This window comes from Ceratotherium simum, chromosome 30 (genome assembly GCF_057802395.1).
Source record: "Ceratotherium simum simum isolate JZ-2026a chromosome 30, ASM5780239v1, whole genome shotgun sequence".
NCBI lineage: Eukaryota > Metazoa > Chordata > Mammalia > Perissodactyla > Rhinocerotidae > Ceratotherium > Ceratotherium simum.
The window spans coordinates 1,929,475-1,941,814 of NC_141929.1; the positions used below are offsets into that span (position 1 = coordinate 1,929,475).

A 12,340-nucleotide genomic window follows, 5' to 3' on the forward strand; every position below is an offset into this window, starting at 1 on the left:
TCCGGTGGAAAGGACCCGGCGGCCATGCGCTCCCTCCCCCGCAGCCGCGCACCTGTCCTGGGCGTGGCCCGAAGCCCCGCCCCGTGGCCCCGCCCCGGCCGCGCCGCGCGCTGGTTGGCAGAGGCGACGCGCTATGCTAATGAGCCTGGCCCTCCCCGCACCTGCCGGCAGCAGCCCGCGGGCGCCAGGCGGACGCAGTAGGACCGCGCCGCGAGGGCAGCATGCCACGCTCCTTCCTGGTGAAAACGCACCCCGGCCACAGGGTACCCAACTACGGGCGGCTGGAGACCCAGAGAGGTAGGGGCTTCCCTCTCCCCATCCCCCGTCCAGGGCTCAGGCTCCCGCGGGGCAGGCGGGTGGGGCGACCCCGGGAACCGAGACACCTGTCCCAGGTGGGAGGAGAGGACTCAGTTCGCCAGTGCGGCTGCGGCCGAGACCCCGGGGCTGGAGGTAGGTAGGTGGCCTGCGGGCACCTCGTCCACTTCGGGGGCCACCTGCTCGTCGGTCAGGGCGGGTGGGGATTCTCTCCCCACTTAGAGAAGTTTCCCGGCCCCCAGTCACTCTGGGACTCTCCCCCTGTGGCCTGGCGAACCCACCCCAGCCAAGGGGACCCCTGAGCCACCTTCCTGGTGCAGGAGATTTGGGAGGGCCCCACGGATGGTGCGGAGAGAACCGGAGGGCAACCTGGGGCTGCAGTCCAAGGGCTCCCCCAGAGCATCCTGGCTCGGGTGGTGAGTGGAGGAGACAGAAGAGGGGCCCAGCTCATCCCGCGTTCTGCTGGGCCCCTCCAATGCCTTGTCGCCCCTCCCGTGGGCCTCCTTCCCTCCCGCCTCCCCTCGCCCCCATGGGGGCTGCCCAGGGCAGGTGGGCTGAGCAGCTGCAATCCTTGCCCGGTGGCTGGGTGGGAAGACGGGCATCCAGGAACCAAGACTGTACACTCATTCCCATTCCCTGCTAGGCATGGGGACACAAGATGTTCCTGGGGTAAAGGCCTCTCTAGAGTGGTCAGTGCTATCCCCACAGCTCGGCAGCTTCTTGACGCAGAGACCCCCTGGGGGGCTGCTCGGTGACTCAGAAGGGGAGGGCAGGAGGGACACTGAGGTGGCCAGGTGCCCCTTCAGAGCCTTTAGCGCTCTCAGATTCCGAGTGGGGAGGGAGTCCCAGGATCGAGACCCTAGGCCGCTGCCACCAGGGGGCGCCTCCTAGGACTGACCTGCTCCTCAACTCTTACTGTCACTACCAGCAATTTTATAAAATAAACTAGAACAGAAACGATCAGAGCGCAGTGCTTATGGTAAAGGAAACTTTTGCTTCAGATATATATATATGATGGAAAATTGAATTTACATGGGTTGTAATTTTAAAAGTTTAAAACCGGTTGCTTTGAGTCCAGTCATACAGTGCACCCCACTTTACCATCTGAGCTTGCAAGGCCCAGGATCGAAGTTTGTCAGGGAACAGCCTCACAGCCAGCCAGCGGTCTCTGCTCCCCTCTATCGTTCCCCTCCTCTTCCTCTTCCTCCCCTTCCCCCGTCCCCTCCCCATCCTCCTCCTCCTCCTCCTCCTCCTCCTCCTCCTCCTCGCTGTGGCTCCTCCAGCTTTCTGACAGCCACATGGCCACGGTGATCCTTTCTGCCATGATGTTACCCCAGGATAGACCTGAGGTTCTGGGTCTGGGGTCCCTCACTCTCTCCTTTTAAATAAGTGCATTTTTAGGCCTCCCTAGGGAACCCCAGAAGCCAGAGGGAACTTAAGTCTCTTCTAGGAATCTGAGCTGCAGAATGAATAGAAAAGTGAGCCAAGGGGCCAGCCCCATGGCCTAGCAGTTAAGTTCAGCACGGCCCGCTTCGGCGGTCTGAGGTTCATAGGTTCAGATCCTGGGCGTGGACCTACACCACTCATCAGCCATGCTGTGGCAGCGACCCACATACAAAATAGAGGAAGATGGGCACAGATGTTAGCTCAGGGCGAATCTTTCTCAGGAAAAAAAAAAAGTGAGCCAACCCAGAGACTATGGGGAAGACTGGGGAAGGGCTAGCAGAAACATGGGTCAGGAGCAAGCAGTGTGGCGGCCTCTCCCCTGCCCTCCCTCTCGGGTCGACACTGGCCCCCCAGACAGGGTTTGGCTCCGTGGCGATGCCTGGGGCCAGGGCAGTGGTTGAGCCTCAGAGACTTAAGAAAGGCAAGTTTTTTTCAGTAGAAAGACCCCTAGGGAAGCTTCCGTGCAGGGTGGGGGGTCCTAGGCTCTCTGGGCAGCCCAGTGCTATCACTCCAGAACATCCTTGGACTTCATCTCTTAGCCTGTCACTGCCCCACCCCCATTTCCGGGCCTGCTGCTTTTGTAATTGGGAAGATTTGGGTGGAAGACAGTGAGGTCAGGGGAGAGCGGAGGGTGGGAAGCCTTAAACTTTCCCATTTCTCTACATCCTCACCGACATTTATAATTGTCTATTTTTAATTCTTGCCATCCTAGTGGGTGTGACGTGGTATATCGTTGCGGCTTTAATTTGCATTTCCCTGATGGCTAACGAGGTTGAGCATCTTTTCCTGTACTTATTGGTCATTTGTATATCTTCTTTGGAGAAATGTCTCTTCAGATCCTTTGACCATTTAAAAATTGCATCATTTGTCTTTTTTACTGTTGAGTTGCAAGAGTTCTTTATATATTCTGGATACTAGTTTCTTATCAGATATATGATTTGCAAATATTTTCTCCCATTCTGTGTGTCGTCTTTCTCTACCAAAGCCTTGGCACGGAGGTAGAAACAGAGCCAGAGATTTATTTCAACACCTGTGGGATAAGCAACGAGGACTGTTTGGAGGTTCAGGCTTCGGGGAAATCAGAATTTAACTCTTACCTGTAAGCCTGCTTACTTTGGGGGCTTCTGCCCTTCTCCTCTGGGTCAGGCACGGAGCTTGCTGGCCTGCAGGTACCGGAGCAGCAGCCTGAGGGCAGGTCCATCCCAGAGGCAGTGTGACACCACCTTGGACAGCCCGCCTTGGCTGGGAGCATTGGCAGGGGGCCGAGTACACCCACGTCATGATGGGCGAGGGGTGATCTGGAGGTGACAGGAGGCTAATTTGTTATTTAACACACGGTGGCCTGCTGCTAAGTGTTCTGAATGAACGCTGCGTGGGAGCCTGGAGGATGCTGCTCCGAACTGGTCCTGAGGAGGGACTGGGGCTCAGAGGGAGGGCCTGCCCTGCCCAGGCGGTAAAGGAGCCTTCCTTGGCCCCAGGACGGCTGTTTTAGGATCCTGTAAGATGTTTCTCTTTCTTTGTTTTTAGAGAGGAACTGAGATTCCTCCTCTAGACCTGGTGGTCTCTGGGCTGCAGCCATCCTTCTGTCACTTCTCTCACCAACACCTCCGTCTTGTCAGATCTTTCCCCTCATGCCAAGCTGCTTCTGGCCCAGAAGATGGGCTTGCGATGAGACCAGGAAGTTAGATGGGGAAGACAGAGCATTGGGACTCAGTCTCCACCTTTTGTTCTCTCTCCCTCCACCTTCTAGAAACCGATGGCACCTGTGCTGCCTGCAGGGGGCTGGTGGTACCCCTCCTCCTCCCAGACAAGGCGGCCCCTTCCACACCTGGTGACCCTGCCCCGCCCTGGGACTGCGCCTCCGTCATTGCTCGGATCTCCCTGCCCCTCTTGAGGAATGAGGAAGCTCAGGGGGCCTCTGGGCCAGACCCCCTGGAAGTCAACCGGGCGGAGCCTCGGGCTGGCTGGGCCCCCAGCGTACCCCTCAAAGACAGCCTGAACCACCTCAACCTGCCCCCACTGCTGGTTCTGCCCGTGCGGTGGCCCCCGATCCTGAGCACGGATGGGGACCAGGCTCCAGACAGACTGCTGGGTGCTGAGCAGGTCCCCCACCCCCTAGGGGGCTTCCAGTGCTTCCGCTGCCTCAAGCCCTACCACACGCTGGCTGGGCTGGCCAGGCACCGGCAGCTGCACTGCCAGGAGCAGGCCCCACGCTGCTTCACCTGCAAGTACTGCGACAGGGAGTACGCCAGCCCGGGCGCCCTCAAGATGCACGTCCGCACGCACACGCTGCCCTGCGTCTGCACCTTCTGCGGCAAGGCCTTCTCCAGGCCCTGGCTGCTGCAGGGCCACATCCGGACCCACACAGGTAAGATGGCGTGGGGTCCGCAAGAGGGATCAGGGTGGGACCTGGGGGTGGGAAGAGGGGAGGGGTTGACTGTATAAACCAGAGGATGGACGGTCACCCTGCCTCTGCTCCCCAGTGTATCTGTGTCCTGGGTCGGCCGGCACATAGTCCACAAACCAGAATCTCAAAACAGAAATGTTCTCTCTCCCAGTCCTGGAGGCGAGAGTCTGAAATCCAGGTGCGGCAGGGCCGTGCTCCCTCGGGAGGCTCTAGGGAGGGTCCTTCCTGCCTCTCCCAGCCCCTGGGGGTTCCAGGCGTCCTTGGGCTCCTGGCAGCATCGCTCCAACCTCTGCCTCCGTCCTCCCATGGCATCTCCCCCTGTATGTGTCTGTGTCCAGATTTCCCTCTTGTTATAAGGACGCCAGTCATACTGGATTCAGCGTCCACATACTCCAGTGCGACCTCATCTTAAGCTGATGACATCTGCAAAGCCCCTATTTCCAAATAAGGCCACGTGCACAGGTAGGGGGTTAGGACATGGACGTATCTTTTTGTGGGGGACACAATTCAACCCATGACACCTGGCAAAGTACAGAACGTGCAGGGCTTCGGTGGGGTCTGACTTCTGGCATTCTACAGCATTCCAGAATTCTGGAGCAGCAGGTGAGGGGAGCGAGAAAGGCCTGGCCTGGGGGTGAGGACCACAGGGGTCACATAGCCTGTCCGAAGGGCAGAGACGGCGGCTAGGCCCTGGGAGCAAACCCGTCCACAGGTGGGAGGACAGCCAGCAGACCGGAGGGAATGAGGGGGAGAGGAGCAGCTGGGGAGGGAGAGGAAGACAGAAACGGAGGAAGGAGAGGGAACGGGGCTCAGAGCTGAAGGAGCCTGAGGATGTTAGCCTTTCATTCTGTAGAGAACAAAATTCTGCCCAGAAAGAGTGGAAGTGGCCTGCTCTGCCAAGGGCAGCCAGGGGCTGAACTGGACCTCAATCCAGGTCTCCACCTTGCATCCGGGACATGGCTGAGCACACCCTGAGAGCGAGAGACAGGACTAGACAGCCCCAGGAGGAAGACTTTGGTGTCAGCCACAGGCCCACAGTTACAACACACACTTTCTGTAACGCGGCTCCCTCACCCCTGAGTCTCGACTCCGTGACTAGAATCTTCCGAGTCACGCTCGCATGGAGGCTGGGAAGGACAGTTTTGCTGGAGCCTTTTTCTGGGCTGGAAATCCCCTCTGGTTTTCCTTGACCCTTCGCGAGAATGTCCCCCGAGCGCCCCATCACATGCTGTCAGAGACTCAAGGCTCATGGTCTGGAGCCTGGGAGGCCCTGCAGGAGGCTGGCCCGGGTATCGGGCAGCAGGGAGGCAGATGCCCTGGCCTTGCGGAACTGCAGGCTGGTGCCTCTCAGGACTACAGAGCTGCGGGACAGGAAGCCACTCCGCATGCAGATGACTCTCCCTCCCGTCACACTTGTCGGGGTCGTCCTAGGGGCCAAGGTCACAGAAGGACTTTGTCCAAATGCCTGGTGGCCCTGATTGGAGGTGGCCTGGAGGCTACAAGGATTGTAAACCGTTCCTAGATGCTGTGTTCCTCCAGGCCCGCCTTCTCTGTAGACTGGCCTTCAGTGGGTGGGAACAGCTGCCAGAGGCTCCTGGTGCTTCTCACCGCCAGATCCGGTCAACAAAGGGCCCCAGGAGGGGCTGGCAGAAGCAGAGAAAGATCTAGCGACTGTGGTGGATGCAGCAAAGATCTGTGCTAGATCCTTCCTCCTAGAAAGGGTGTAGATGCTGCAGTCCTGCTGGTGGGACGGTCTGCCCTATCCCCAAGTGGCTCCGACCTTGGGCGCATGTGGCGTCCCGGCCCTGGCGTTTCCTCCTGGTGCAGGTGCTGAGGCCCCCCTGTCACTCATCTCCCAGGGAGGGGCGATGAAGATCAATGCATTGCATCACCGTGAGTGAGCATTTGGAGGGGGAGGGACAGGATTCTTCATTTATAAACAGGGACCCTTGAGCCCTGGGGCCCCCTTCCGTGGTACTGTACTGGCCATTGCAGTAGGACCCCCATGGTCAGTCACCCGGCCCCCTCTTCCTCCTGCAGGGGAGAAGCCGTACGCCTGCTCTCACTGCAGCAGGGCCTTCGCCGACCGCTCCAATCTCCGGGCCCACTTGCAGACACACTCTGACACCAAGAAATACCAGTGCAAGAGCTGCGCCAAGGCCTTCTCCCGCATGTCGCTCCTGGTGCGGCACGAGGAGTCTGGCTGCTGCCCTGGCCCCTGAGCAGCGCCGGTTGGTGCAGGTAGGAGAGACAGGACCTCACCACGAGAGCCGATGGCTGGCGGCCCTCTTGGCTGCCCTGTGTCGCCTGGTGGGCCAAGAGGATCTGGGCATCTTGGGAAGGCAGGGGCCCAGCCTCACACTCAGCACGCATTTCTCCTCTCCCTGCCCGCCACCCGCTTCCCCTGGAACTAGAGCAGCCCCATGGGCATTAGTGTGAGCAAGGGCTCATGTAGATCTCCCACCCACTCTGCCCGCTGAGGGAGGGGACTTCTCTCCCAGGGAAGACCTTCATCCAAACAAGAGCCCCCGTTCATCTTCAGCTGGGTCTGCTTGCCGGTGCTCTTCTTCCAAGAGGGACAGACTGCTGGGCGCCGGTGGCCAGCCCAGACAATTCCTACCGCTAAGCTGACAAACGCAGCTGCCTGTGGGTCCCTTCACAACTCGAAATCCACGGTTTTGCCTGGTGCCGAGTGCATCTGAACGGTCCAGCCTTCGTGGGCAGAGCAACCTCAAGGCTCACCTCCACCTGCCTTTGATCTGGGACCAGGGCCAAGCTGTCTCATGTCACGAGTGCACATGCACACGCAGGTGCAGACACACACACACACACCCTTCCCACCTCACCAGGCTGTCCCGAAGATGGAGCAGCAGTGAGGGGGTCTGGCATGGTTGGGATGGAGCTAGGCCCCCCACCCGTGACCGTGGGGATGGCAGAGAGCCCGCAGCCCTGCCTGCTGTCCTCCGGAGTTCTGAGTCTTGCCCACTCCCCTGGGTCTACGGGAGAGGCCAAGCTCTGAGAAGTTCCCCAGGAGCAGCAGGATTCCTGCATAATTTGGGCCTTTCCGGCCACAGAGTGGGGAAACTGGGGTGAGGGCCCCAAGCTGTGAAGTGTCGTGGGACAGGAGCAAGGCTTGTGGGAGGCTGGCTGGGGGGTGGGAACGGTATTAAACAACGTGGAAGAAAGACTGAGGGGCGTGAACTCTGGGGCGTGAATGCGGGGGGTGAGGAGTGTGAGAGGCCTGGGAAACAAGGGCGGAAGAAAGGCTGTGGGTCTGCTGACAGGTGCTCGTTCCCCAAAGTCTAAGTTAGAAGAGAGAACCCCGTCCTGTGTCTGCACCATCTCTCCTGGATCCACACAGAGGGGCTATTTCTGCACCTGCCCCAAACATACACGCCTTCCCAAACCGGCTGGGATACTGACCCGCAAGGCCCCCAGCCCAGCGTCCTGCCCGAGCCTGGTGGTAGCATTCCCTTCTCGTACGTGGACTCTTCTCACCCCTAGACCGCCAGGTGGTCACCCACTGGGCTGGTCCTGCCTCTTGCCAGCATGTCTTAGCCGTCTCCGGCTGGACCCTGGAGGGTCATCCGGAAGGAGGCAGGAGGCTTGAGTCTGACGGGGACTGACTGAGTCCTTGACACTGGGAGGGAACACCTGCTCCTCTCTGCGGAAGCCTGGCCTGCTATCAGCAGCTCCACTTCTGGCCCCGGGCAAGGGATGGAATGAGGCACCTTGGTCTTGGCCCCGGAATGGAGCCCCATAGCAAGTGACAGAGGCCACCACTCAGCCCTGAGCCACCCAGACCTGCTGAGCCTCCTCCCCGTGTGCGAGGACATTCAGGCCTTCACCAGGACCACGTGGGGCACAGAGGACCTTCCTCTGCAGTCACCCAGGGGCTGCAGTCCAGCCCTGGTGGTCCCCACCTGTAGATTCCACCTGACACTCGTCAGGGCTGAGGGCCCTGGGTGGCTGGTTTGATGACGGCCATTGGCGGGGTCTTGGGGACAGCCCAGAGGAAACTTGACCTTGATCTTGGGCTTCTCTGGACCAAGGGTGACCTTGATGAAAGAGACCCCCCAGGAGAGCCCCCCGTTCCAGCCTGAGGCAGACCTTGTCAGCTGGTGGGATGATGACGCTCTCTGAGGAAGTCACGCTCCCATGCCCAGGCCCGCCCCGCTGCCTTCCCTCCCCAGGGATCAGCCGTCCCTCGAGGGATGGATGGTGGGACCCAGAGGCTGGGAATGTGCCATGTTGCTAATGTATCAGTTTGCCATGGCTGCTGTAACCAAGTCCCACAGACCACAGAAATCTCTCCCACCGTCTGGAGGCCCAAAGTCCAGACCAAGGTGCCAGCAGGGCTGGTTCCTTCTGAGGCTGAGAGAGAATCTGTCCTAGGCCTCTCCCCCAGCTCCCGCTGGTTTGCTGGTGTCTTTGATGCTCCTCGGCTTATAGAAGCACCACCCCGATCTCTGCCTCCATCTTCACATGGGTCTCCCTGTGTGCATGTCTCTCTGTGTCCAAATTTCCCCTTTTTATAACGACACCCGTCATATGGGGTTGGGGCCCACTCTCCTGATCTCATCTTGACTTGACTACGTCTGCAAAGACCCGATTTCCAAATAAGGTACTAGGGGTCAGGACCTCAACATATGAATTGGGGGAGACACCATTCACCCCAACAGCTGACAAGAACACACGGTTTGCCAAGAGATGCCCAGTGGGTCCTGTGCTTGGGCTGAAGGAGAGGAGTCGAATCCTCTTCTCCCCCAGTCGAGGGGGCAGTCGATTCTAACTGACGGATTTACTAGAAACACCTCCTCCAGAGGCCTTGTGAGTCCCCTCCCCACTCACGGGCCCCTCTCGAGCTCACATGCCTGCGCCTGTCCCTCGCCTCCTCCATCTCCCAGCGTGGCCCCTGACAGGGCTTCTGTCCTCCCTCCCACGCCATCTCTGAGGCGCCTGCGCCTGTGCTGAGTGGCCGCCTGTCATCAAGCCGGGCAGAGCCAGAGCTCCAGGCTGCGCTCCTGTTTGCGTCCGGCCATCTCGCAGGAGGGCTTTTTTTTTAATAGCATCCAGATGCCCGAAGGAAGCTATATTGTAAATTGTGTTCTATTTCTGGGCCCCAATATCTAAATGGGGAGATACACCTGTTGGGTATGAAGGAGGGAATTTCACAGGCCTAAAATAAAGCCAAACGCTTGCCCTTCTGCACCAGCCCATGGAAAATGCTCTTGTATTTATATCTGGGCTGGCGGAGGGCGGGGCGCTGGAGGGGGTTTGGCAGAGCAGGGGAAAGGCCTGAGCACCTGCCAGGGAAGCAACAGAGAGTGAGTGGGGCATGTTCCGCTCCGACCACAGCGAGGCCACCACCTCCCCGCTGTGGGCCACACTGCCCGTGTGGGGCCAGCTCCCTGCCTCGCCTTCGCTTGCTATTTTGCCTGAGCATCAGAATCAACCTGGAATGCTCATTTAGAATCTGGGTTTCCGGAGCCCTCTCCCTGCACCCACGAACGAGAGTCAGGAGGGGTCTGACTCTCGCCCACGTTTGTCCGTGGGGGAAGTGGGCTCGGCCAGCTCTTTTCTCTGGGGGCTGCAATTTGGGTCCCCTCACCTGTAGGCCTTCTTTTTCCTACCAAATTTTACTCATCACATTTCACTTTTCTCCCTAAAGAAGGCCTTTTGATGGCACTACTCCAGGCGCGTTGTGGGAGCCTCTCTCCAAGGTGGGAGCAGGGGTGGATGAGAGACGAGAGGCCCCGGGACCTGAGGAATGGGAAGCAGGGGTTTCCGCTGCAGCCGGTTAGGTCTGGGCGAAAGCAGAAGCCTAAGAAATCAACGAGGATTCTGGAAAAGAGAAAAACCAAGCAATGAGCTTGCCAGGGTGGGGATGGCATCTTCACAGCATGAAAAGCGCTCCCAGGACGGTGCGTGACAGGCCGAGGACAGGGCCGCCCACAGTACACAGGACGTAAACCCCCCAGGGCTGCATGCCTCCCGCGGTTCTGACTCAGCCCTGAGTGCCGGCCGCTGTGATTGAGCTCAAGGCCTGGAAACAGGTGCGAGAGGGACACTGGGCTCTCAGCAGCCCAGTCCCTTGCCCCACTCCCCGTTGAAAGAAACCTCTCTCCTGAAAGCTGCCGATGAGCTACGGTTGTGCTCTCCCTTCCAGAAGCCCAGAGGGTTCTATAAATATCATTTTGGCCCAGAATGTTCTGGGGGGTTCTCTGGAAGTTTGAAAATAGTCCACTTGTTACTATCTATATTCAGAGAACCCACTCCTGGCCTCCACTTGGTGGCTAAGTATAGCTCCCTGGCAAAGTCCAATGGAACAAAAGTTTCCAGGCCTCCATCACCTTGCGGATGGCAGAACATTCCAGGGAGAGCACCCAGCTGCCAAGACTCAGAGGCGCTCGGAGGAGGCTGGAGCTGACGTGGGGCCTGCAGCAACTCCCTCTCCCTGCACTCGGGAAGTCTGCGGGGCTGTCAGCAAACGAGGGTGCCCTCGCCAGATCCAGTAGCGAGAGCTTCTGATGCCAGCTCTGCCGTTCTGTGGGGTCCAGTCAATTCCATTATAAAGCCTTGGTTTCCGCCTCTGTAAAAAAGGAATTGTGCTAAACTATTTCAGAATTTGGGAAGAGTGCCAAGTAAACAGGATAGTAAAAAAGACACTTAGGATGCCTAAAATAAAATATAATTGCTAACTTGAGAGAAACCTCAACCTTTATCTTCTCAGAATCTATGTCCATTTCTTGACCACCAAGTTCTGGCTCCAGTAAATCTCTCCTCCCAGCTGTCCCCACCCAGCCCACTGAGCTGCCCGAGAGCTGGTCTGGCCCCTGTCCAGGGCATCCTTAGGTGCCAGCAGAGCACCAGGCACAGCTGAAGTACAGGGACGGCGGGAAGGGCGGGAGGGGCGAGGGATGGGGATTCAGACCAGGGTCCGTCCTGTCGGGTGGGCGTCGCATCTTTGGGTATCACGTGGAAAGATGAGAGGCTGCCTTCCCACATGACATCCATCAGTGCAGTCCCCTCTCCCCCAGGCTGATCCGGAGCACCCACGCCGCCCCCTCCCCGCAGCTCTGTTCCTGGGGCTCCTCTTTTGTTTTGCTCTGTAGGGATCCTCCCGCAACTGGTCCTTAAGAAAGACATGAAGTCACATCGGCTTTGCTCACCCAGCTCAAAACACCAGCCCCCACTGCCTTCCCCTGGCACAGGCCTGGGCCTCAGGACGCCTCCACTTCAGGAAGGAGAGGCTGGAAGGAAGGTGGCTACCGGAATCACAGGGGACTCTTCTCTGAAATCTGCGTATTTGCCTTTGAAATGTAACTGTTCTGAATTGGCCAAAAAGAGGCTGAGATTGAGGAGAGTCAGGGGGCCTGACTCTGCTGCCATTCCCTTCGCTGAGCATCAGATGAGGCGTGGCCTTCTGTCCCCACAGACCCTCCACAGCACACATGGATGAGGTGTGGACTGCTCCCCCGTGGACCCTGCATGGCACACGTGGATGAAGTGGGGCCTGCTGTCCCCATGGACCCTCCCCAGCACACATGGATGAGGCATATCCTGCTGTCCCCATGGACCCTCCCCAGCACACGTGGAGGAGGCGTGTCCTGCTCTCCCTGTGCCTCCAGTTACCTTGGTGGTGGTCGTCTCCCTCCTCCTCTCTCAAAACACGCACGCCTATGCTGGTAGTTGACACAGGTGGCCTGCAGACCTGCTCCAGGGCGGCCGTGCTCAGGGAGACTTCTCACAGTTCGGCACACACGTCGATGGGCAGGAGAAGCGGGGCTGCCCTGCTGGCACCTATGCACGGACCGAGCCCCACAGTGCACCAGGAGTCCTGGCATTTCACCTCCACATGTTCTCAGAAAAGCAAACGCAGCTTAAGAACGTCCTGAATTGTATTAAATCTCAATGCTGAGTCCCTGTCCCTTTAATGTTCTGAGTGAAGGAAAGGGAAGTGCACGCGGAGCCCCTCGGCTGCCACTGGAGTGCGAAGATCTCTCCAGCGAGGGCACGTGGGCGCTGTTGCTAGGAGCCAAGCTGGCCGCTCTGCTGCGTTCACAGGACACGCCATGGTGATGCTGGCCTGGGTCCTTGCAGACACATTCTCAAACAAGGACCAAGAGAGCCTGCCGCTTCAAGAATGGACAGTATTTATTGCCAATGGCA

At 58.8% G+C, this 12,340-nt stretch overlaps 1 protein-coding gene across 1 annotated transcript; it reads left to right on the forward strand.

The window, feature by feature from the left end:
• Nucleotides 1-210: 210 nt before the first annotated feature.
• Nucleotides 211-11,057, forward strand: SNAI3 (snail family transcriptional repressor 3). The gene is made up of 3 exons (XM_004437031.3): nucleotides 211-297; nucleotides 3,512-4,129; nucleotides 6,209-11,057. The coding sequence occupies exons 1-3, from the start codon at nucleotides 222-224 to the stop codon at nucleotides 6,388-6,390; spliced, it is 876 nt and encodes a 291-aa protein (XP_004437088.1). The 5' UTR covers nucleotides 211-221; the 3' UTR covers nucleotides 6,391-11,057.
• Nucleotides 11,058-12,340: the final 1,283 nt, after the last annotated feature.